General features: G+C 39.7%; 5 protein-coding genes across 7 annotated transcripts; 3 read left to right on the forward strand and 2 right to left on the reverse strand.

Annotated features, from left to right (window-relative positions):
• Positions 1-1,545: 1,545 nt before the first annotated feature.
• LOC141836462 (ethylene-responsive transcription factor 8-like) lies at positions 1,546-2,616 on the reverse strand. Its single transcript, XM_074723959.1, has one exon. The coding sequence runs from the start codon at positions 2,565-2,567 to the stop codon at positions 1,836-1,838; it is 732 nt and encodes a 243-aa protein (XP_074580060.1). The 5' UTR covers positions 2,568-2,616; the 3' UTR covers positions 1,546-1,835.
• Positions 2,617-4,825: 2,209 nt separating this feature from the next.
• Positions 4,826-12,043, forward strand: LOC141843630 (putative E3 ubiquitin-protein ligase RING1a). Its single transcript, XM_074731682.1, has 10 exons — positions 4,826-5,157; positions 5,233-5,299; positions 6,700-6,758; positions 9,983-10,064; positions 10,197-10,317; positions 10,429-10,470; positions 10,584-11,117; positions 11,209-11,313; positions 11,405-11,605; positions 11,675-12,043. The coding sequence occupies exons 1-10, from the start codon at positions 4,992-4,994 to the stop codon at positions 11,705-11,707; spliced, it is 1,410 nt and encodes a 469-aa protein (XP_074587783.1). The 5' UTR covers positions 4,826-4,991; the 3' UTR covers positions 11,708-12,043.
• Positions 12,044-12,657: 614 nt separating this feature from the next.
• LOC141843441 (mitochondrial arginine transporter BAC1) lies at positions 12,658-17,579 on the forward strand. Of its 2 annotated transcripts, none has more exons than XM_074731505.1 (8): positions 12,658-12,911; positions 14,408-14,497; positions 15,985-16,086; positions 16,210-16,314; positions 16,410-16,502; positions 16,584-16,784; positions 16,862-16,960; positions 17,038-17,579. In XM_074731505.1, the coding sequence occupies exons 1-8, from the start codon at positions 12,816-12,818 to the stop codon at positions 17,170-17,172; spliced, it is 921 nt and encodes a 306-aa protein (XP_074587606.1). In that variant the 5' UTR covers positions 12,658-12,815; the 3' UTR covers positions 17,173-17,579. The 2 variants fall into 2 exon arrangements, with proteins under 2 accessions (XP_074587606.1, XP_074587612.1); XM_074731511.1 differs by having other exon boundaries at positions 17,046-17,579.
• Positions 17,580-18,153: 574 nt separating this feature from the next.
• Positions 18,154-19,014, reverse strand: LOC141846333 (dormancy-associated protein 1-like). Its single transcript, XM_074734353.1, has 3 exons — positions 18,868-19,014; positions 18,524-18,749; positions 18,154-18,459 (listed from the first exon to the last, which is right to left on the reverse strand). Exons 1-3 carry the CDS (start codon positions 18,971-18,973, stop codon positions 18,423-18,425), a joined length of 369 nt encoding a protein of 122 aa, XP_074590454.1. The 5' UTR covers positions 18,974-19,014; the 3' UTR covers positions 18,154-18,422.
• Positions 19,015-23,489: 4,475 nt separating this feature from the next.
• On the forward strand, positions 23,490-25,900 carry LOC141826514 (squamosa promoter-binding-like protein 18). Of its 2 annotated transcripts, none has more exons than XM_074713870.1 (3): positions 23,490-24,074; positions 24,237-24,762; positions 25,500-25,900. In XM_074713870.1, the coding sequence occupies exons 2-3, from the start codon at positions 24,404-24,406 to the stop codon at positions 25,651-25,653; spliced, it is 513 nt and encodes a 170-aa protein (XP_074569971.1). In that variant the 5' UTR covers positions 23,490-24,074; positions 24,237-24,403; the 3' UTR covers positions 25,654-25,900. The 2 variants fall into 2 exon arrangements, with proteins under 2 accessions (XP_074569971.1, XP_074569901.1); XM_074713800.1 differs by having other exon boundaries at positions 24,275-24,762.
• Positions 25,901-26,172: the final 272 nt, after the last annotated feature.

Consider the following 26,172-nt stretch of genomic DNA (forward strand, 5'->3'; position numbering starts at 1 on the left):
ACAGTTAGAACGATAGCTCCCTTAAATGAGATGGATCTTTTCAAACAAAAACACCAAACAGCAATAAAGGGCAGAGGGACTTCTTCTTCATGCTAAAGCGGAAGGGCAATTAAAAAAATATCTCCATAATTAATTAACTTAAGTCGAATATTTGATGTCAATTTAAAAAAAAAAAATCAAATGCTACTTAGCATTTCCCTCGTCTGGCTACTGGAATAATTGCCGTCGCGGGGATTCTTTGTCCATATATAAATCCCTGACTGTGCTGCTTAAATTGTGTGATATTCCTCCTACTTGAAAAAAATATTTCTTTAAAAAAGAAATATACTAAATAAAAATGAAATATCCCGATTGCATAATAAGAAATAAGCATGTGTGCTCCCCAAGCGAGGTCCGCCGTGCATCATGCCCTGTGGGACAGGGCCCGCTTTCAAATAGAAGTAGATTGCCTGTATTACAGCATTATGCGGGCGTACTCCTAGATCTTGACGTCCGACTTCGCGCACCACACACGCGGCAAGCGGGGGCAGGAGGGGGGCCGGGCACGAAACCCGTCTAGCGGTGCGACCGACGCAACAAGTAATTAAAAAAACAAAAATCACAGCGAGATTGGCGGAGCGTACGCAAGGGCGTGAGGGGGCTGCCCCTAACAAGCCGACGAACAAGCCGCATTAATTATGTTCCGAGGCGGGCAGCGTTGCAGGAGTCGTGCAGCAGCGCGTGGCCCCAGCGCTAACCGCACCATAGTACCTTACTGGTTACCTCCGCCGCGCCGAGCCCCCACTCCTGCCGACGTCGGTAAGCCATTTGTTTGACCCATCGCTTTCGCCGCCCGGCTTACGTAGAATTCAACTCAAATTTCTTGGGCGAGCGAACCGCCACGGGTGTCCAACCACGGCTCCACACATGGAGGATTTGAAATTTGGAGTGTTGACAAATCGATCAAGAAGATCTGAAATTTTACACCACCTATCAAGTTAACAAGTTCCAAGTCGAGGGTCATCCTACCTCATCCCGGATCAATGCAGTTTTATCCGCACCAATACGCTGTGGGGCCGCCGCTGTCGGGCAGTCACCCGCAGCCGTACTCACATCTGTCACTATGCGGGGCGGCGCGAGGATTGGTGGTGCGGACGCCTTTTTGGACCAGAGTCGGCGACGGCTGCTACACACGTAGATACGGGACAAACGTCGCCAACACGCTTACAATAATGTGTGAAAAAATTCCGACCCCATCGCCATCTACCCGCATTCTTCACCAAACTCCGCATGCCGGTTTGGGCTGTTACAGAAAGAGGGAATGGTGGTTATGACGCGGGGAATCGCGTTTTGCGTCAGACTAGGGCATCGCTGGAGGCGGGTCAGAGAGAGGTGGTCCCGCGACACAGTTTAGGGCTCCAATAATGTTTTTTTTTTAATAATTAAAGAAAAGTGGGGACGAAATGAATTGGAGTGAGAATGTGGCGCGCAGGAAAGGGACAAGGGACCTGCCGGCTAAGGCAGCCGCACCCACTCACCCCACGCTTGCAAATTGACAATTTAACAGAAAAAAAAAGAGGAGTTATTTCCATTAGAGAGAATAAAAGATATCACCGGGGACGGGATCTGGAGTCTCGATATTACATTGCAGCCTTCTTCTTTCTCGATCTGATGGCAGAGGAGAAAAAGAAGATAAAAAAAGATCTAAATTAATTTACAAAAAAACTCTCCTATTTACTGCTCTTGCTTCTGAGGCAAAGGAGAGGTTGAGAGATAAATTCGTACAAACCGAAAAAAACACTGGAGAAAGAACTAGGGAAGATCAGATAATTGTTTCAGCTAAAGTGGCACCGGCATCAATCGAACTCCGGCATAGGAAGGAGGTTGAGGTCGAAATTGTGGGGTTTGTTATGCGGCATGGATGGATGGGGGTTAGGGCGGAGATCGATGACCGAGGAGGATTCAGAGTCGCTTTGGACAGAGCTAGGCATTGCTTTCGGTAGAGCGGCGACGAACACTGGAGGGCAGATGGTGATATGGCGGCGATTCATCGTAGCCGCGTTTTTCTCTGATCTGACTATAGAACCGAAGAAAGACGACGGGCGAACCGTTGGCATGGCTGGAGCGACGGGATAAGCGGGGAAGGAGAACCGCGCGGCGTAGCGGCCGCGTTGGAGGAGATCGAGGTCGAGAGACGACGTGAGCGGGATCGCCATAGGCGGCACAGCTGCCGCAGAAGAAACCATAATCTCGTGGCCGTTGGACTCCACCGTGCTGCTCGGGCTGCCGCCGCCGGCTGAAGTTGGTCCGACGACCACGACGCTCGGGCTCAGATAAGCGTCAGGACACAGGAAGTTGGTTTTAGCCTTCGATCCGCGGAAGCGGCGGGCGGCGGCATCGTACGCCCGCGCTGCCTCCTCTGCCGTGTCGAAGGTTCCCAGCCAAACCCGGCTCTTCTTCCCGGGGTCCCGTATCTCCGCCGCGTACCGTCCCCATGGCCGCTTCCTCACTCCTCGGAAATGCATATCCTTCCGTCCACCGTCAGCGTCAATCCTTCCACCGCCGCCAACCATCGGCATGACGACCATGGGGAAAGGGTATTGCCACGCTCCTCTTCCGTTCAAGTGAATAAAGGGAAAGGGTGCAAGGCATTTATTTATAAAATCACAGCGAGATTTGGACGGTGATCGGCAGAACTTGAGATTGTATCGGAGGAGTCAACAAGTTGTTTGACTATACTCTGCCCACCGCTCTGATGACTTGATCCCCCCTCGCACTTTAACCCACGTTCTCACCGCTCTACTAGCTGCATTGGGCCCTCGGGTGGGTGGTGGTGTAGGTGAAGGCGTTTAATTTGGTTGAGTGTCGACGAGGGTGACGGGCGTGAGGTTACGTGGCGCGAGGTTTGGCGCCCCGAGAGTTGAGAGGAGGACGGCACGGCTTTCTCCCGCGTTCCGTCGCACTGACACCGTGGTTAATGGATGAGGCCGTCTCTGTCCCTTCGGCGCGCGCGTGACGCGAATAATTCAATATCAACGTGGAAACTAACGGCGTCGCCGTGGGATCCACCATCTGTCAGCATCGGCCGCTTCCGTGCCGCATAACATGGATCGCGGCGCCAGGGCCCGATCTCCCGCCTCCGGCTTCGCACTGGTCCCCACGCAGCGTGGAGGCGTCTCGTTCCACTGCTCCTGCGTACAGCCGGTCACGTAAGACGAAACCCCAACAAAAGGGCGACACGTGCTGCAATCACTGAGGATTTGGTCAAGTTTAGGCATACTCGTGTCCACGGACGATATGATGCTGCGGTGATGTAGGAGCACGTAATTGCACTGTATCAGTTACCAGCCAGCAGTTAAGAGAGATAAGTAGGCATCAGGGAAGATCTATGACACAAAGATATGGTCGCTTGACTTCAGACGGCGCCCTGGTGGGAACACAGGCAGCCTAATAACGTGGGTGGAAGCGGTGCACATAAAGACTACGTGGGCGGGCGGGTGGGTGTGCCGACGCGATTCGTGTGAGCTGAGCCGAAGTCAGTAGCTAACTACCCCACTCAGGCAACGGACTCACTGCCTGGCCATTCAGAACTTATTCGAATAGGCTTCCGGGTAATGGACCAGCGCTGCACGAATGCCTCTGGTGCCCCTTAGGCACTACCCATGGGGAAACATAAAATACTATTAAAAAAATAAATGCAGACAGATTTGAAAATTTTTAAATTTCGCCTGCTCAAGGTCGTCTGAGCCACATAACATTTCATGCAGATTTATTTTTACTCTTCTCTCACTTTCACTAGATTGCCTGCCAATTTTCACAATTGCATCCTTAAAAATCTGTCCCCCCCTGTTTTTCTCATGGGGTGGTGGTGGTGGTGGTAGGTGTGCTGTAGAATCCTGTCGGGGCGATTAGGAAATTTATTGGGGATGGGCCTTGCTTGCTGCGTCAGGCCTATTGCGTTTCCTATTGCTGATGGATTGCTAAGCACTCATAGGCGATTGTATATCGACATGAGAATGATAACTGAAGCGTTTAAAGCAAGGTATGCTTTGTTTGGCAGGTTTACACAGTCCGGAGTACCTCAGAAAACACTCCTTGAACTAAAAGGGCTGGCAATGAAAGTAAGATACACTAGATTATTGGAAAAACTGGCTGCTATCGTACATTTCAAACAGAGAATGAAATGGAGAACTGAAGGCCTGATAGATTAGTATTGTTGGGCTGATATGGCCTACAGGTTCCAGCGCATATATGGGGGCCCAGTGACATCGCAAATTGGGATTCAAATCTGCAGCTGCTGGCAGTTCTCTGAAACTGGTCAAGGTTCAGAAGAAGAAACTACGATTCATGACAAGAAAAAAAATAAAATATTGTCTCTTATGAGGTGAAGACCACTTTACTCTTGAAACCTTATTGACAACAAGATAATAAAAAGAATTAAGACTCAATTTAGATATTCGATTTCTAAAGGGCAAGAACTTGACACTTTATTGGTTTGGTACAATTAAAATTTAAATGCATGATGGAGCGTTAAGAACGTTAACACGGTAAATAACAAAAATATAATGCCTCTAAAAGGCATGACAAATTTTCATTTATTCGCTTATAAAATGCCTTTTAGACCAGTGGTTGGTTTGATCAACGTACAAAAGTTGTGTGGCTATTTGTTTATCGAACGTTTGTGTTTATTTGGAATAATCTAATTTCTCCGCCGGCGACCCCGCAAGCGTCCAAATGATGAGGCCCGCACATTGCAGCAATCAGAAGGCAGGTACAAAGCTCGTGAATGTTGATAGTATTAACCTCGCAGCAGAAGGAGAATAAGGGGATCGATAAGTACGGGTTGGACGTCGGACCGCGAGAAGATCAAGCAAGAACTACGCTGGGCATCGTCCCTCTTCCTCTCCGTGAACATAAAGCGAAGCGCTCGCTTCTTCCCCACCTCCTCTCCCATTCTTCCTTGCCCCTCAAGCAACTCGTCTCTTACCTTTTTCCAAAAAGGTGAGCACCGAATGACCGCCCACAAGCGCCCCGCCTCTGACGAGCCCTCCCCGACTGGCCTAGACGCCCTGGCGCCGCTGCAGCAGAAGCAGGATCCTGGCATCGAGGAAGCTGGCGATGACGCCCAGACGATCGCTGAGAAGGAGCTTGCGCAGGAGGCTGAGGAACGGCGGGAGGGTATGGAACTCGACGAGTCCTCGTTCTTTCTTTCGTGTCTTTTTCGATCTCACCGTCGTTGCTGTTTCCCTGCAGATTTCTATGGCCGGATTGGTGAGGTTAGATCGTCGGACGAGGAGTACGACGAAGCGAATTCGCCAGAGTACGCTATCCATTTTCACCGCGTCTCTTTTATCTTTCGCGTTCGTGGCGAGCCTCTTCCTCTTGGCTGTGATATGGATTTCTGATAGTCATTGTCCGGCTGGAGCGACCGAGAGGGTGGCGTCGGATTTGTCGTATGATGCACTGGGAGATGCCATCCTCCGTTGCCAAACCTACAGAAATGGTTTTTGTGCCTCGTGCATTCCAGCTTCGTGGGCGTTTGGTCGTTCTTTCTATACGAAATGGTATTCTTTAATGGTTATGCATGTGTAATGGCGTATGTTTGCGATTAGGATATTGGTAGTTCAACCGGATGGATGGTTAGGTGCAATTGAAGACTTGAAGTTGCTGAGAAAATAAAACAATCGGGTGACCTTTGAGTAGTTTTCTACTTGATTCGCTTGTCTGGTGATCGTCGTCGATGCACGTCTCTCCTCAGCCTAGGATTGTATGTCATCACTAGTTGCCTAAGGTCTTTCGTAGAAAAATATCATATAAGTTACTGTGATCGAGCCATCTTCTATCAAATATTCTAGCTGTAAATTTTATCCCTGTCAACATTCTCTGGCAAGCTTCACTGACATTTTTGTCTGTCCTTTTTATTATTCTTTGTCTTCTTCAAGGTAAGCTAGTGATATTCTTAGGAGTTAGGAAGTTCATCATATATACTGTAGATTTGATCCTTTTACTCCTGTATACCTAGTATGAGCTTTGGCATGTCGTGTGGTTAGAAATTCAGGTTCTTAGCATAGATAGGTCCATTGTCTCTTATTCTGAACAGTTTGATTAAATAGTTTATACCGTTTTGTCATTCTGGAAAGTATGTTTGTCCCAGTACATATTTGCACTTCAGTATCCAGTATACTAAGGTCTATAAGACCGAATATTATTATTAAAAAAATGAGACATATAGGCTAAATTCCTGAAACATGATTGCCTTGCCTCCCATCCTGGTTTAAGAGTATTATCCATTTTACACACCACTACATGCCGAGCTAAATGTATACATGACTTCTCTTGCTATGCTGTTGGGTTTTACTTTTTCCAGCAAATGTCAACCTTATCAGTAATTTCATGCCCACAGTTTTATTCACACTACATGATGTGCATGGGTGAATCTGCCCTATATTAAGTGATAAAACCTGTGGATAGGACCCGCTAATACACTCTGTCTGTTTGTCCTGTAGAATTAAAAACATAAATATGTTGTTGGTAGTTTTCACTTGTCATGCGTGACTATTTTATATAGTTGCCAAAATCAAGTTTACATTGTTGTTGTTGTTTCAATGATGTGTATTTTTAATGTTAGTCCTCCTTTTTTAAGTAGAAATGGTGCACATTATCAATTGTATTTTCTTGCCTACTATACAACTGATTCACAACTCTCGTTTTTGTTCTCAGATTTATTTTTGTGAAAGTTGCTGATGTTCGAGAAATAGTGCGATGTCCTATTTGTTTAGGTACAGTAAATTCCTCCTATGGATAATTTGTTGTAACATGATCTTTGAAAATTTTCTTGTTTTGTGGCAAGGTAGGATAACAGACATTGTAATCACTACATTATTTATGAGGTCGTGTTAGTTAGAGATGAATACATAATGATCAAGCCCTTTGAACACTGTGTATCTTGAGAAGACATGGAGTTTGGGAGGATAGTTGATAAAATTAGGGGGTGGGGTGGGATGCAGGCAACTATATTTAAATTCTAAATACAATGAATTGACAATTTAGATAGAAGCAGTGGGTACCACTGCCATTCATTCCAATGTAGATCAATCTTGAGATCAATTAACCAAGGCTCCTTGGAATTATCAGAGTAACATTTGATTTATTATCTGACAGTGATGTCAGGCAAAGATTGTTCTATCATCAGTCATCTCTGCAGATGCTGACCATTCTGAGTTCAATTATGAACTATCACACGTACTCTCAATTTATATCTCTAGAGGGTTAACATTGGAAGAAGATGTTGAAAAGAAGGAAGAAGCTTAAGAACTTTGGGAGGAAATCTACTATTAACAATTATGTTATAATCATGTTCTCACACTAACATGCTCAAATGGAAAATTGATCGATTAACTTATGAGACTCATCCACTGACCTAAAATGATTTTACCCAAATTAATAGTAGCTCAGTAATCTAATCTTATAAAGATATTTTATCAGCTAACAGCTCATAATGTGATAGTAAATTAGGAGACATAATCTCTCCCACTTAATGCTTGATGTCCTATCAAGATCTAAACTATAATTTGTAACTCATAATCATCCGTAATCAGCGACATGCGAGGCCTAATAATAACTACACTATTTCACAGGCAAACTTTTCCAGCACCTTGCCATACCTAGGATTAAGTCCACTCTGATACCAATTAAATTGTCACTCCCTAATACATCTTATAATGCGCATTAAGATGTTACAACTATTGGCATCCACATAAAACAAGTAGATGTTAATAAAATACTTAGTAAGCGTTAGCAAGCTCGTAAACAATTCATCATGACATGATTATATAAGATAAACTAAAATAAGATTATAATTGCCTCTTTGATGAACTAGATCTTTACAGTAGGCTCGCTAAACCGCACTTTAGGATTCAAATTTTTTTTTTTAATAATCGGGGTTGGCACAATCTAGTGTTTCTCTATCTCTCCTGTGGTGGTGCACTATTTGTTCTCCTTTATTCTATATTTTTGTAAGATTATTGATATTAATGCTTCTTTTAAATAACCGTTTGTTATTTTTATTTGTTTAGTTGATTATTGATTACCAAATTCTTGCATTATTATTTATCAATTTGGTGAAATCTATGATAAATAGCCAATTGCAGTTTAATCAATATGAAGTTGTTATCCTCTACTTACATGAGAGAATTGTAAAGCTTGTTCACAAACCTAAAATACTTAACACTCATCTAAGCCTATATACTCCTTTGTTAACTCACACTTCATAATATGAGACTGAAGCCGGATGACAACCTTCGCCATTTGTGGTTAACTTCTGTCAAGATCTAAAACTCTGACTTGTAAATCAGAATCATCCCTAATCAAGCATGTGAGGCCTAATGATGGCTACTTCATCACCTAGGCAACCCTATCAATTGTCGCTTTCTGCTTAGATGAATGAATTAATGTAACTCCTTTATTAGTTCACATGTGAGGAAATAAAGTGTGGGTGTCATGCATGTCTTGGCTAAATTTTAATTTACAATTTTATAAACTGACTCTTGGACTGCTAGGTTTTTTTTTTTTTAACTCTGGGTAACTTTCTTTTTTTAAACAGTCCCACTTGTCTGTTTGTCAGTAAGTATTTTTAGATGTTTTGCTGAAGATTGCTTGAAAGAACATTTTGCAAAACAACAGAGCCATACTATGGAACTTTGAAAAAGAGCAATGAGAAAAGTAAAAGAGATGAAACAATCATATTCTAAAATCAGTGCAGTCATATACCTGATGAATTAACTATCAGTATCAATTATCCACATAATCTATAAGAAAAAATTATGATAGTCACGAGATAGTTATTGCACTGAGTGAGTAGAAAAAATGTCTTGTAATTATATCATCGTGATAAAGAGAAACCTATGATAATGTATTGATTAGTGTTGGACATAGTGGGACATGATTTTTCTACCTTAGCTTTACATTAAGAATTAGAAAGGGGAGTCTTAGCGCAACAGTAAAATTACTGTCATGTGACCTGAAGGCCACGAGTTCAAGTTATGGAAATAACCTCTTATGATGCAGGGCAAAATTGCATACATAGACTCTTCCTTGGGACCCCGCATTGGCAGGAGTTTTGTGCACCGAACTGTTTTTTTTTAGCTTTACATTAAGAATCAACTCAATCAACAATTTTTTAACATTACTACTTTCAATTGTAAATAGCTGACCCCATCTAGTGGGATAAGACTTGGTTGTTATACTACTTTCAATTGTAAATCCACTAGGAGTGTGGTATTCAAATATGATATTGTGCTATTGATGAGAGTGTAAATACATTAAATTCAAAGTGTGAATTATTGCAAAATATTTTTAAATTAGGCAAAGGAAAATTTTCATAGTGAAAATGTCTGGACAAAACATTCCTGTAGGATTTCCATCTATCTTGATGAAAGGGTTCAATGGTTAAGAAGCAACTATGGTTTTCCAAATCACTCTATACCGATATGATTGTCCAAGTTTGATTGGCATCTATTATGGGTGCTTCATTCTTTTTTTGAGAAATTGAGTATCTCAAGATCTTCGATTGAGAAGTTCAAAAGAAATTACAGAATATGATTTAGAATCTACTAGAGAAAGAAAAAAAATGGTTTTAATTCATTGGGTCTATATGTTGGAATTCATTTTATTTATCAATGTGATTATTTTTCAGCAATTTCATTGATTTAATTCATTTTTTAAATTCAGAATTAAGTGTTGTACTTGTAGTGACAGACAAAATGCAGGTCATGCATGCATTTATGTAAAACAAAAATTGCAAGATTGCTATTTTTTTTTCTTGATGAGGACAATAGTGGCTCTTTTGCATTATTTATATGAAGCTGTTTTCAGGTACCATTGGTGACTGAGAAGCAAAGATGAAATTATTTTCATTTTGCACTCTAGCTTATATTATAGATAGTTTTTGTAATTATTCTTGTGATAATATTACATTAAAGATGAGTTTCATGATAACTGTTAGGAATAATACGCAAGACAAGGACAGTAATGGAATGCCTTCATCGCTTTTGTAGAGAGTGTATTGACAAATCAATGAGACTTGGGTATGTTGGAAGTGCTCACTTTGTGCACATGCAAGTAATTGTTTTCCTTGTGTTGTTTGGAAAATCATGTATTGCTACTATCTCTGTTTTTTTCCTAGCAAGCAAACTAGTCATTGTTGTATTGTTCCGCAGAAATAATGAATGTCCTGCATGCCGCACTCACTGTGCAAGTCGGCGTTCTTTAAGGGATGATCCAAAATATGATGCCCTTATAGCAGCGTTGTATCCGGATATTGACAAGTATGAAGAGGAGGTAAACCAGATTCGATTAAGTTGAAACCCTCTTATCTATAATTTTTTTGTCATTCTTATTGCAGCTATTTGTCTTGTGTATGAAATTGTTAGTTCTATTGTGTGGCTGCAGGAACTAGCTTTCTTTGAAGAGGAGAGATCCCGCAACCAGAAGGTAGTTTATATAACTAAAGATATGTTGATGAAGTTTAAATTTAGAATCCAGTGGTTTGTAGTTCTTCTATTTCTCTGACCCGCTTTTCTATGTTTATCACCTATTCAAACTAGATACAATTATATATAGCTGAGACATTTCAACGTCAATCTGAAGCTCTTGGTAGGAGAAGGTCAACAACTAGAGCTAGTACATCATTTGGCAGAAAATCACAAGGAAGTTATCTGCGTGGTAGTGGCAGAAAAAATATTGCTAGTGATGACACTGCCGTTGCTGACTCTGATGAAGGAGTGGATGCAAATGGCAATGATGGAACCAAAGTTTCTTCTTCTACAGATGAGTGGTCAGGAGACCGGAGGCCAAAGAGACCCAAGGAATGGGGAACACCCCAATCTTCTCCAGCTAGGACATTAGGCAGTGCCAATTTTAGCAGTGAGGAAAATGAGGATTTTGAAATTAACAGAGAGCCAGTTAGGGCATCATCTTTGCAAGCAAGAAACAGAGAGATTCTTGCCTGGGGGAAGAATGGTACTCGTAGTCAAATCAGACATAATAGTTCTAGCAGTTCAAATGGTAGGTTGGTAAGAGGGGGACGCATGGGCAAATTGGTTGACTACCTGCGCAATCTAGAAGAAGTTGATGAGGAGGTAAAGAGGAAGATTAACCTTTGTTATCTACCACTCGTGGCTCATAACAATATCTGTAAACACTCAGTGGGCTGTGATTTCTGTTTTTCAGTTTGATGTACATGTAACCATAGTCCCTTTGGATGAGAGTACGCCAAATTTGGAACAACCATATCTTAGCTGCGGGCAAACCTTGTTAATTACACATCTGTGCCAAGTAATTAACCTTTCTATTGGGTTAAAATTGCTTATTTTTTGAATTGGAATATGTTTCTTCTAATTTTATGCCTATGGATGTGTGCTTGCAGTTCATTGCACTTCAGACATCTGCACAACCTGAAGAAGTTGAAATATTTGCAAGGAAGCCTCAGGATGAGCCTTCGGCAGTCAGGTCTAGCAGCTTAATAGACAATGCACCTACTGATTCTTCCTTAGGCCTGAAGATATTGGAAGGAGGAGAATCTCTTGGGACACTCTACGCTTCTTATAGTGGGGATAAAGGGGAGCTGGTGAGATTTCTCTATTGGTCTATTAGTAGTCTTTTTTTTTTTTATCAATGACACATCCATCCTTCCCAGGTTTTGGTATACTATCTGAAAATTCAGAGGTAGAGAAACTCAGCATTGTATAACCTGCTCTTTTGACTTAGACGATGCAAAGGAAGTATATAGCTCCAATATACTAAGGATATAAATCAAACTCTTACAGTTTCTCTCAAGAGTGGGGAAATCAAGAAGCTTGTCTAGATAAGAAGGGTGATGGACTGAACTTGATGAAAGACAAGATAGTTTTCATCCAAATGTTCACTAAGCTTAAGATTTGCAGACGTTTAGACTTGTGTCTAGATAATTAAGAAATGATCATCTATGAGATTATTTAAACTGTTTGCAAATAATGTACCTGAAGTTGGATTTTTTTTCCCATTCATTTCGGGGATATACTTGACATGAAGCTGGTGGATATGATGACTGTGCTAACTAGGAATATGCTGTAGAGTATATATGCATTTTATATCAATATGACTATATATATATATATGAATTACAGAACTATCTCTACAAATATTTCAACAGCTAATCCACTCATTCATTTCACACGTTAAAGGGTGGGTTATTTGTTTGGAAAAGAAAATGTCCAATGCATTTGTAAGTAATTGCCTCATAGAGAAAATAATCATGCACGAAAATTCTTATTTGTACAAATGATACTTTATACTCGATTTGAGTATAGAAAATAAAATATTTACTTAGTATTTTTTTAAAAAAATAAATAAAAATTTATTTATTTAAACATAAATTTTCTTAGGATTTTTACGAATATTAATAACTCAGATTTATCAGTATTTATATATTTTATTTAATTTTACACATCAAATGAACATAATTAAATTATAATTTATTGGTAAACATAAATTTTCTCAATTTTTTGTGAATATTAATAAAAATTTATTAGTATTTAATTTTTGTTTAACTTTAAACATCAAATGAACAGAATAAAATTATAAATGTATTTATTAACCATTTGATTGATTCATTTCAGACCCAAGTGCCGTGGACGAAACCACCTGAACACAGCAAAATCTGCGATAGTTTTTTTTTTTTCTGATTAATTTTTGCACCGGTTGTTCTTAGATCATGGATCGGCTGCTATGGCGAGCAGTCAAGCCGTAAAGGGCAGCAGACAAAAGGAAAAAGTTGGTGAAGGAAAGGGACGGGGGCGATGAGCCCCGCAGTCGATGCAGCCAAGGAATATGCGGCCGGCTTCGCCGCAGGTGTCGCTACCGTCATCACCGGCCATCCTTTCGACACTGTCAAGGTTGGTCCCTTCGCTGCTCCCTCTTTATGTATTCTTTTCTTAAATTTTTCTTTAGGGTTTCCCCTCCAGTTTTGCTCCTTTCCCTCTTAACATTGGATCTACGAGGTGCCGGGTGATTCTGACAAGGAGCCGTCTATTTGATCCTGGATGTTTGTACTATTAACTGGGAAGCGTTCACATTGTTTGATTGGACGTGTTTATGCCGTTTTTGCTTGATGATTTGAACTAAGAGAATGATTTGAGCAACAGATGAGGGTTGTTGACTAGTTAGGATGAAGGCTGTCATCATTCTGGCCTGAGTGGAGCAATGTGCTTGCCTTTGATGTTCGATCTTTGCTCCAGGAATATGCGTGACTTGACAGTGTAAATTTTTATATAGTTGTCGAAGTCACATGGACATTCTGTTTATTTAATTTTGTTGTTTGCATATGTAAGGAACTAATTTCCTTCGGCATGCAAAGCATGGTAAAGATTGAACTGTGTAGCAAAAATAGAAGAAGATAGGCACTCTTAACATTATCATTGTGTTTGAAAAACTCATAGCATCATCTTGTGAGGTAGAAACTTCTGCAACTAAGTGCACCAGACCGCATGTAATTTAAACATCGGGAATTATAATTCTTTGACAGAAAGTGATGTGGAATGCTCAATCATTGGGAATTAATAGGTTGTGTGAGTTCTTATATGTTTCCTGTTTCACATTAGTTTCATTCTATTAATGAAAGACCAACCATTTCCTGAAATCGATGGAAGTAGAAATTTAACTCATAAAAGTCTATTCATGTTTATGAGATGCTTTTTTCACGTTATAGTAGAAATTTAACTCATAGAAAGTGATGTGGAATGCTCAATCATTGGGAATTAATAGGTTGTGTGAGTTCTTATATGTTTCCTGTTTCACATTAGTTTCATTCTATTAATGAAAGACCAACCATTTCCTGAAATCGATGGAAGTAGAAATTTAACTCATAAAAGTCTATTCATGTTTATGAGATGCTTTTTTCACGTTATAGTAAAGCATCTGATTGGTACTCTTAAAATTTCAATAATAACTGAAGAGCTTAGAAGACATTCATACACACAATGAATTACAGAAGGTCTGTTTATAACACCCATTACAATAATTTTTCTGTATGAGCTTGTTCAAAATCGTGCATTGGAAAGAGGTATACTACCATTTTCATCAGCAAATGTAGATTCTTCAAGCTTCTTTTACTTTGGACAGCAAAAAGGCATCTTGAGATTATTTTTGTGAGGTAGTTGCACTATTTTGGGAACTATGCATATGAAACTTAGAATTTTGAGAAGTATACTTCTGCAATTTTCTAGGATTATTACTTTCCATGCAAATAAATAGTTAAGTCTGAGGATTGATCAATTTTTTCAGGCGAGTTATTTTTTTTATCCATATTAGTCTTCTTTGTGCCAGGGATTTGCTTTCCTAGATGCTATGGTTTAACAAAAATATATAGGTCCTTATTGTTTTTATGTGGCAGGTCAAGTTGCAGGCTCATAACACACAGACACAAGTCAAAGAATACAAGAATGCTTTACACTGCACTAGTCGGATCTTGTTTACTGAAGGAGTATGCTTTCAAACTTAATTTGGTTCTTCATTTGTCTTGGAAACAAACTTCTCATAAACAGAATTCTATATGTTATATGTTAAGCTTTACTGGTGGCGATCTTGCACGGAGTAAAGAATAGATGCTTAAAACATTTACATAAAAAAATAATTCTCCCTGGCCATTGCTAGTCTAATATACCTTGATTTTGTATAGTTCTATTTGCTTGAGCTAACATAGTCTTGATTTTCTCCAAACTGATCCACAAAGTGAGATGCGTTGATCAAAACATACATAAGATATCTACAGAAGAAATTTAAATGATCTAGTAATAGTAAAGATATGATTTTTTACAACGCTCAATCCGAGAAAGAAATTATGTAAATGTTCCCAAATAATTGAAATTTGCTGTGTCATTGTATATCTATATTACATGTTAACATCTTAATGTTTTCAATGTTAATATGATGTAGAGAAGCAAATTTTGAGTCACAGTGTTTGGATGTCTGATAATTGTAAACATTTTCCTGATCACTTAATCTGAATATTGAACCTTTGAGCCTCTAGCATGGTACTGAAGGTACAAGTCTTGTCAAGAAGTGTCTTGGAGGCTACCTTCTAAAATCTAATTATCAAGTACTTCAACATTCTTTACAAGGCTCGTACATACTTCTTGGAATTTAAGCTCAATAATTACGTCAACAACCTTTCTTAATAGTTAGACTCTATATCCAGGTGGGAAGTCCGTCTGCAACTGTAGCAACTTAATCAAAGGGTTGATTAATAATCAGAATTAACTTGTGAGGTTGATCCTTCCTAAATGTCTATTTATTCAGCTATTTTTGACCATGGAGCAATCTGAGTATCTATTAGCAATAAATCAGAAATTGAATTGGTGTTTTGTCTTTTGTTGATGCCTTCATTTTTTCTGAATAACTATTAATAATATATTCAGGTATAATTGCTTTTTTGTTTAATTCTCTCAATCATTCCTGAGAATCATCTAGCTATCCACTCAAATTCTGACATGTTCTTCCTTACCTCAATTGTCTCCAAAGTCTATCGGTAATAGCTGTAAGTCATAACAACACCCATTCATAAATTCTTGCATACTAAGTCAAAGCACAACTCCCCTTGTTTTTTCAACCTATGTTGTTAGATTCTTTGTCCTGCAGTTGTGTTGGATACCGAACATTCTGAAATCAATAAATGAGTCAGATATTAACACCCTTAGTGACCAAATGCCAAATTTCTAGAAAATTAGGTGTTGGACACCTAGATCCATACTCGTATCCAAGTCTGGGTGACTTAGTTTTTCACATGAGCAGATTCGGTGGAAATGCTTGTTCTGTCTCCATATCTTGTTTGTGATCCAATTTTAGTTTTTCTTCCTAAGTTGCTCACTGAAATTACAATAGTGTATTCAAAGTTTCAATTGTGTACATAAAGTTCTATGTAGTTGCAAGAATCTTAAGTTCCTTGAGCTTTCTCTATGCTGAATATTGCAGGTGAGAGGACTCTATAAAGGTGCATCATCCTCTTTTGTTGGAATGGCATTTGAGAGTTCCCTTCTTTTTGGCATGTATTCCCAAGTGAAGCAAAAGTTGCAGGTCATAAACTGTAGCCAACATATTCATTATCCCTGGCAACAATTCCACAAATCTTCAATTGTTATGTTGCTTTTGTAATTTTTTCTTTCTGCTATGGACGGTGGTAATTTGTTAATTGTACAGGGAGAAATTCCTAGCGAGAAGCCACAACTTCAAGTAATTATTCCTTCGGCTGCATTTGGTGGAGCAATAATTAGCTTTATACTATGTCCAACAGAACTAGTAAAAGTGTGTAGGCAGTTCGGCATTTTAAACTAGCTTGTTGTTACCTTATCATATTGCTTTCTCATTTTAAATTTTAATATGCGCTAAGTGTTTTCCAGTGTAGAATGCAAGTTCAAGGGAATGCTGCATCGATGTTTGTTAAATACAATGGTCCTTTAGATTGTGCTATCAAAACTATTCAGAGCGAAGGGGTAAGGTTTTATACATTTATTTCCCTTTATTAAATATCTTTGATTATTATATCGTGGTGAGTTCACATGCTTGTTTTTCAGTTTAGAGGCCTATATCGTGGTGGATTATCAACCTTTCTAAGAGAATCAATTGGCAATGCAGTGTTCTTCAGCACTTATGAACTAAGTCGTCACTACTTGCATAGCCAATTAAACTCTGCTCCATCTGCCTTGAGCCACCACTCGAAACTTCTAATAGATACAGGGATCGGCATAGTTACTGGTGGACTTTCGGGAACCGCTGTAAGTAAAGATAAGTCTTCCACCAGTTATAACATTACTATTAACTTATTTTTTTTTGTTTCTCTTTCTTTTCACAGTTCTGGTTGGCTGTTCTACCATTGGATGTTGCAAAAACTGTAATTCAGACTTCACCAGATCAAAATGTTAATCAAAACCCTTTTGGAACACTTAAATTGGTATGTTATCCTTTTGCAATTCGTCTCTTCCTTATGCGCATACTTGCAGAAGGTTTATGGAGTTTTTTCCTCTCTAGATTTACAGGAGAGTTGGCTTGAGTGGATGCTATGCTGGTCTTGGGCCCACCTTAGCGAGGTCGTTTCCGGCAAATGCTGTTGCTATAGTGACTTGGGAGCTCACGGCTAAGTTTTTAGGAATTAGAAAAGACTGACAGCGTCAGCTTAGTGAATGTTTTTCTTTGAACTGTAAACTAGCTAGTTACCCATTGTTTTTTTCATATATAGATCATTGCTTCAGTTCTTCAATTGGGGGATTTATTTTCTCTCACCGAGGTTCTTTCAGGACTGCATTTTCTTCACCGATCCCGTGGACATCAAAAATCTGGAGTGGCAAGCAAGGCATTGCAATTCAACTGCCTGATGTCTACAGGTTGGATCTGTTCCATTACTGTTTAGATTTAAGAAGATTTGTGCTCATGTGAAACAATTTTGATGGCCAACTTTTGTTTGCTTTATTTTATTGGAACATCTGAGCTTTTCTGTCAATCGAACTAGTCGAGTAATATGTAGGACAGTGTTGGTGTCTTCGAAATCGAATAAATGTGTTGTTCCTATTTCAGATCCGAATAAGTTTATGGTTTTTATTTTAGATCAGTTTTCGCCATGTACCTCATAATACGACAGGAAATGAGTGAGCTTGAAAATTGGGAATTGATTGGTCTCTTCAATTGGTACATTTACTGAATGTTAGAGACGGTTTGGTTCAAAAAGCATAAACCATCCAGCACTAGACGACAGGGATCGCCCTGCGCCCGGTGTCCTTTTCGACGACATTACTGCTCTCCAACCTTATCCCTAGCGATTAATGCTGCCATTTTCTTCTCGGCACTGTTTCTAGTCAAAACTTCTTTGTAAATCCCAATTAATATCATTATCTATAATCTTCCTTTGATTGTTTTTATTGATGGCTTCCACCACAATTATTCAGCCAAACAAACGAGTCCCTTTCTGTCCAAGTCCATCCTTATCCCTGAGCCATCCTTCCTTCGCTCACACGCTACTTGGAATATTCAAAGCAGCCCTGTCTCCCTTGGGATGCAACTTGCTGCCTTGATTGTTCCCGCATATAGATCCATTAACCTCTTAGGTTCCAATCAAACTTTATACGTGCAGTATTACAGATTCCGTGTGAATTTTCAGCAGGAAGAATAATACAGTTTTATTTATCAAACATGTACATAGTACTAGTGGATACACGAAGCCAGCATCACATATGAACAAACTTAAACTCCAAAACCTCACTCTCTTAAACCGATAGTTCGCAGCCTAACACTTGAGATTACCAGCAAGGTTATAAGACGTAGTACTCTAGCTCACTACACATCTGCATCCAGTTCACAACTTGTATTCACTTGATCTACATATATATATACGTGACAGTTACATCTGGAGTAGATAAATTTCAACGGTGGTTACTCTTCGTCTCACCGCTGTACAACCTGTAAAAGGCATGAATGGTTATACGGGTACGTATGATGGTATATAAATATTTAAAATAAATACCAGTCGTAGACAGTGGGGGAGTTGGGTTGGGGCTTGTCGAAATAGTGAGCTCCGACGGTCTTGGTGGCGAGGTTGCTCCCGGGGTTGAACACGCTCCTCCACACGTTGCCCTGCCGCTGAGTCGGTGAGTAGCTGGACGACGACGGCGTCACTGGAGTGGTCGGCGTCTGGGGCAGAGATATTGAACGTTGGAGCATGCTGCCGCCCTCACTGCTACCCTCCCCTTCTGGAAAGCATATCAAAGGCAAACTTTTGTAATTAAAACCGATCGAGCTGCTCGTTTAATAAGATCCATAAATTCAAATTTTAACTGCACGAGTAGATTGAGATGAGTAAAGTGAGACCTTTGATGATCAAAGGCCTCGGAGACACCTTCCTCAGCTTTCCTAGGCCTCTCTCAGGCTGAGGGCCGCCGAAGACGTCATCCCACATCTTATCAAGGAGAACCATTTCTGCCGGTGGAATCTAACCTCAAACCTTTCCCGTGAACTAATGAATGGCTTTCTGCTCATTTATAGCATGGAGGTCTACACGGTGGTGTCACCGGTCGGTCACTGCACCTATGATTGTAGTCTATTACCATTTTACATACGCTTGAAAATAATTTAATCATAACGCTCATTGGGTGATCATACAGATTACAGAGGTGAATTTAATTAATTGCTAAATGGTATCTCGGTCATTAATGTCACTATCACCTGTTGTCTTTTTTTAACAATGTAGATCCTCCCAAGATACTCTTGGTCGACAAGTCATCAAAGTCTGTCTTATCTTAAATTTATTTTATTCTTAATCTCGATCATACTCGCACTTAAGAGGAACTAAGCAGCCCTTACTAAATTTATTTTATTTTATTTTGTTTCTTTCACTTTGAATTTTGGGAAATTCAACCAGTGATTCCTCTCCTATGAAAATACCATGCACTTGAAAGGTAGATATCAGTTCCTGGTCAGTAGGTATTTTTTAAACACGGATGGGAGAGCGGTGGGTGCGCTTTAAATGGAGCGGATAAGGATGGAGTCAGCTTTGGGCCCGCTGGCGAAGTGCGAGCCCCCACACTGACGAGAGACAGCGACGCAAATAACGCCGTTACATCTGTTAGTACCTGCTGTCGAAAACTGTCGTTAAAAAATGTACGACTAATGTTATAATTGCCTTGGACACGTTCATCCATTTTGCAACTCCAGTGCCCAGCAGATTTTTTGAAACATTTATGAAATAAAAACGTTGAATAAAAAGTTTGAATTATTGTGGGCATAAAGTTTGCAGTTTTTATTTTAAGGATAACTCCAATACAAGGTTTTGGAGAGATTTATAAAATGTCGAACAAAAAAGCTCAAACATGATGTTTGAGATTTTTATTTTTTTAAAAGTAGTAGATTTCTATACTTTTATGATGTTAGTATCTTGGAGACCATAAAAAAATTCATTTATAGCTCTAGTGATCGGAAATGTTCTAAATGAGTTTTTTTTTGGTGATTCTAATATACCACATCAACAGTATGCCATTAAAAATTTTCTCAATAATTTTATATATGAGTAGTACATTATCAAATCATGTATCTTTATTTATTAATTTTTTATTTAATATCTCATCTTCAGTGGTCCCACCACCATAGAAAAAATTTTATTTAATATCTCATCTTCAGTGGTCCCACCACCATAGAAAAAAAAATAATGATTCAAACTAAAAATTTCAAATCTCGCGTCCATAATGATTCAAACTTTTTATTTCACAATCCTCTCTAAATATCTTATATGGGAGATGCCCTCGGAGCCATAGTAAAATTTTAAAATTATGTTTTATTTTAAAATTAGAAATATGAATAAGATCATAGATATATTAAGTAAAAATAAATAAATAAAGAGGTATGATTGGATAGTGTAAGACTTATAATAATATTGTTGAGAGATTTTTTTTAATAATAGAAAGAATAATAAATTTTTATATTTTTATGTGGTATATTAAGGATCATAAAGAAATCCATTTAGAGTTATTCTGACAATCAAGATGATTCTTAGATTTCTGCCTTTTTAAAAGATTGCCTTAAATATATTTTTTATTTTTAATTATTTTCATAGCATATTTTATTCAATCTCTTTAAAAAAAATCTTTTCAAACTCATAGAATTCAAATTTCATCCAAAATATATTATATTTAAAAAAAATTAAAAATATATGATATTGAATCGTCCGTTAAAATTCATGTGATTTTTCAATTTATTTGATAAAAAAAAATTTCATAGTACTTAAAAAATTTTAAAAATTTTATAATATTAAATCATCAGTTAAAATTTATATATGACCAAGATTTTCTCCTCGAATGTCGAATCTCTGCGGAAGCAGGTCCGACGTTGGCGAAGACGATCTCCGAAGGCTCCACAAGAACCGTTGCATGCCTTCTCAGTCCTGTCTGGCCGCGGCCGCCTGCGCCAGCTGCGCATGCTCCTAAAACAGAGGATCACCACCGACGGCGGCGGTTGATCATCCAACCACCTCGAGGACTCGTTTTTTCTCCTTCTCCATAATTCGCTTGGCCATCACCCTCAGTCCCCGCGCAATATAATGATCGGGCCTATTGGGTGCAGCGGCGGCGTAACTGCGCCACCAGGAAGGGAGCTGAGAGCCCGATCTGAATGGTGACAAAGGAGTCGGTTCGAGCTCCTCGAACGTGTTCACCGCAACTGCCACGCCACAGCGCCACTCATTGTCGACGAAGCCGTAGAAACAAAATAATCAAGGGCGATGCTCATTTATCTATTATATAAAAAAGAGAGAATATTTTTCATTTCTTCGAGACCAAAAAATCTAATTATACGTGATGGTATCACTTCTCAAAAATAAAAATTTACATCCGCCTCCTATAAGTCATAGAATCTGAAAGCCGGTAGAAAACGTTATGATTGTTTGTTTATACTGATGCGGTCATCGACGTTCAAATTAATATCACGGAGAAGGAAACAGAGATTCCAAGAAGACAAAGAAAAAAATTATAAAAATGTTCAGTGGAAAAGAATTATCTCTGTTCATGAAAAGAAAATCATATCCTTGATCCACCTAACCTCATCCGGCTCTTATATAGTGCAAAGAAAGGAATTTTCTAATGGAAGATCACAGATTTCTTCATCTTCCGCATGAAGTGCTTCTAAGGGATTATCGTTAGAAAGTTTTTCTAACAAAATGTCACATGTCCCTTAGCTATTGGTACTATCGGTGATCAAGGGATCAAATTTGACCACCGTTAAAAAAATTTTTTGACAAAATGCCACATGTCATCAGTGATCAGAGATCAGATCCAACCATTGTTAATTAGGATTTTCTTAACAAAATGGCACATGTCCTTCATCCTTCCATCAGATTAGCCACACTACCTTATGCAGTTATGCTCGAGTATGCTTCCCCTTGATGTTCTGTTCTGAAAATTCAATATAATAAAACTGAGTCTAGATGTTCGGAAAGCTGATATCCAAGGACTAATTAAGTCCCGGTGCTCAAGATGCCAATACCCACTCAATGAGTAGAAACCTGTAGTTGAAAACTGAACTCGAATGCTCAGGGAGTCAGTGTCCGAGCATTGAGTCAAGATGCCGCGGACACTAATATTTGGGCGATAAACCATGATGCTTGGGTAGTTGGGTGCTCGAAGAAATCGATATTAGAGCACTGAGCTAGTCAAGATATTTAGGGAAGCCGGTTGCTTAGGGAATCAATACCTGAATACTGAGTCAAGATACTTGGGGAAACAAAGCAGGTGCTCGGAGAAATCAGTATCTGAGTTTTGATGCCGCATGCTCGGGGAACCGATATCGGAGCACTAAGTCAAGATACTCAGGGAAGTCGATTACTCGGGGAATCAATACATGAGTACTGAGTCAAATTCTCGGAGAAGTTGGATGCTCGGGGGACCAATATCTAAGTATTGAGTGGGGAAGCCGGGTGTGCTAGGAACATTGTTGTTCGAGAATCGAACTAGACTGATCAAGGAATGAGACCAACCACTTAGCCCCGGTACCATCAACACCTTTTAAAGATAATTTAAGTTTTCTCGAGAACCCTATTATTTAAGCTGAAGCTAATATATAAAAGTACCATAATCACCGTTCATAGAGGTTTTTATTAAGGTCCCTTCATAAAATATCCCAAAAATGTGCTTTGTTTATCATTAGATCATATTCAAATTAAATTCATATCAACCATCGTGAATAAAAGGCTATAATATATAGCATATGGTATCAAATATATATATATAAGTACATGAAAAGTTTCGAGATTCCAGTGTTTTATTAAAACAAACAATGATATATTTATTAGAATTGTAACATGTCTTGTATTAAAAAACAAGTCTTTATTCCTAATAGAGACCCCCCATTTAAATGGATTAAATAAATAAGTTCCTACAATGTTAAATACATGACTACTGAGTATTTGTGGTGCTCAATTATTGGGCATTTAAGTAATAGTTCCCATTGGATTTTTTAAAGTTAAAAATAGTCTAATCAGATACCGAACATGATCTAATAAACCAGTACTAGATTCTTAAATGCTGATTAGTCGAGATCCTCAAGCTTCAATATCCCTTACTCGCTCATTGGGGCCATACCAAACATTAATACCTGGAGCCATCTTAGATATTTTTTAGAGGGGAAAATCAACAATTGAATTTAATCAATTTATAATTTCTTAGAGAATGGAAACAGAATCTTAAGTTCAGCCTTCCCTAGATTCTCTTCACATATATAGAAAAAAAGCAGATCATTTAAAAATCAAATTTCTAAAAACTCAGATCAAATCAATCCTTATCGAAGAATATCTCCTCAATTATCAAAAAACAAAAAAGAGAAAAACTACAACCGTAAACTTTGTGCTGACTTAATTCAATTTTGTGTAAATAATGGATTCATCATTTTTCGTCCATCAATCAATTATTCGATGCGAATACGATGTTATATTCTAGGAAGTAACCGGAGAGGCATCTAGTTCCAGCCTTAGATTGAAGCACTCAAGTCCATACATGTGTACGTTTCTTCTTCCCTCGCTCGATCTTGCGTGGCAGTTGCGGCACCAAACCTAATCAGTGGCGGGCGGCGGCGCGCAGCAGGAGGTCGCAAGTCGGGGAGGGGAATACCCATTTAATTAAGACTTGAACACCTGCAAATCTTTACGATTCCACGCTCCCTCTTCTCTCTCCTGCGGCTTCGAGTCCTGTAATAACTCCTATAATTCCATCCGCCGCTGCTGTATTGTCTAGGATCACGCGCAGCTCAGCTGTCGGGTGACAGTGCTGGTGAGAGAGACCAGTCGAACAGTACGACTACTACTGCTCTGGTCGCTGGTTTAGTCCTGGCTCTTCATCATCACAAGCCTGGTTTGAGAAAAAGAAGAAGCCGATGGGGGAAAAACTAAAAAGTTGCTCGCCATTAAGTTGAGGATGGAGGTACGAGTACGATAGAAAGAGAGGTGGGCGTGTCGACGGCGGAATGGCGGAGATGGAGTCGAGGGTACAATCAGCTGCGGTCATCCACCACTACACACTCAGAACTAAAGACAAAAGGTACACTTTCTTTTTTTCTTGCAAACGATCGAAGGTTAATTAAGAATCCCTGCGTGACTTTAGTGTTTTAGGTAGAGAAGATGTTACAGAAACCATGGAGTGTGTATTTTGGATTTCAATTTGGATGTATTTTTTTGCTGTTTCTGCGTACGTCAATTACAGGGACGACAGAATCTTTGACGGAGGGAAAAAAATTATAGGCAATAGTTAAGCATCGACTCCTCTTCTCTCACGCCTGCCTCAGTGGTCCACGCGAGGCCAACGCGCACCTCGCCTTCTTCTCACCTTTTTCCTCCTCGCTCCGTAAAATTCTCTGCTTTGGGCCGACCATGGAGCACTGGGAGCCGGCGGCGGAGCAGCAGAGGAGGAGCCAGAAGAGGGAGAGGGAGAGGGCGAGGGCGAAGGAGGTGGCGACGGGCGCGTACGCCAACGGGGACGAGGAAGACGGGGAGGCAGCGCCAGGCGGAGGGGTCGAGGAGGAGAAGAAGCGGCGGCCGTCGATTTCGTCGAAGAGGGGGTCGGGGAGCGGAGGGGCGTCACCGCCTTGCTGCCAGGCCGAGAAGTGCTCGGCCGATCTGGCGGAGGCGAAGCGGTACTACCGGCGTCACAAGGTATGCGAGGCGCATTCGAAGGCCGCCGTCGTCAACGTCTCCGGGCTTCGACAGAGGTTCTGCCAGCAATGCAGCAGGTCACCCCTGTTCCATCCTCTGCTTTCAACTTTTTTTCTCGTGGGAGGAAAAAGCAGCAGCTTTACCTTCGGGATTCATGTAATTTTGTCATTATTCTTGATCAGGGACAAATTTAGTCTTTTCTTGCTTAATCTCTTGTTAGTTTAGTGAATTGATTTATCTCGATTTCACTAAATTAAAAATTGCAGTCTTAGCTCATCGTTGTTTATTGAATATAGGACCGTTTCTCTTCTTAGGTTCTCTGAAGCAGAAGAACAAGGAGACAAAACTTGTTTTTAACATGTTCTCAAAAAACCTCTGCAAAAGAGTGTCAACTTTTCCATATCGTGACATGAAAATACTTATGATGAAATTTAGATAAAGCTTGTCTTAATTTGTTCTCTTGCCTACGAAAATCGTTCATTCTCCCATCCAACAATGTTCTCCTCAGCTTGTAGAAGCTTGATCTTTGCAGTTGCTTTCGATTTTAGCATTGTAATAAATTAATCATTAACATCTACTTGTGCGTTTTCAGTCGAATCGAACTTTGTCTTGTACGTCATTTTCCTTGATCTATACGACTAATATTGGAAATGTGCTATGCTATAAACATGCAACCCTACGTTCCTGCCGTGAGAGTTTCTGAATTAATGCAGTTTGAGGTTTTATATTAATTAAAGGTCCAGAGTTACGTTATATGTACTAAACTAAGTGCCTTGGCTTCATTGATTCCAATATAAGTAATTATTGTGTGCAGATTCCATGAGTTATCAGAGTTTGATGACTCCAAGAGGAGCTGCCGGCGGCGTTTGGCTGGTCACAATGAGCGTCGCAGAAAGAGTTCCTCTGAAGGGATCAGCTCAGACGGGAGGATCCAGACAAGTGAATCTGGTGGCCGCTTCCAGATATGAACAACCTCTCCATTGAATGGAAGCATGCTCTCTCTCTTCTGTCATGCTATGTCTTTCTCTTCTCTGCTACTAAATGTCGCTAGATTTCTCAGCAACATAAACTTGCATAATCTAAGCACAATAGCATATGATCAGCTAGCTGGTTTGATAATTAATTGTGTATGTAATTTTCTTTTTCTTCTGCAAGTCTGCTGGTTCGATTATCTTGTTGGTGAAATATTGAGACTTGAAGTTCTTATTGCTACTACTCTCTCTCTCTCTCTCTCTATATATATATATATATATATATATTCACCTTTTACTTCCCTTGTTGGCATTCTTTTAACTCCATTCTTTTAATCTCATTAATAGCATCATATCATACAGTCTCATATCCGAGTTTCCGGCCATGCATCTCCCTCTCGTAGTTAGTTACTGATCAGAGCTGCTAAGAAAGAAGAATGGACGGCCTGCAACTGACCTCCTCCACATGCAGTCTAACACAATCAACCCGGCAGAGCTATTAGGCTATTAGCTTAG

The sequence above is a fragment of the Curcuma longa genome, chromosome 1 (assembly GCF_044706935.1).
Source record: "Curcuma longa cultivar G26 ecotype Majalengka, Jawa Barat chromosome 1, ITB_CL_G26_1.1, whole genome shotgun sequence".
NCBI lineage: Eukaryota > Viridiplantae > Streptophyta > Magnoliopsida > Zingiberales > Zingiberaceae > Curcuma > Curcuma longa.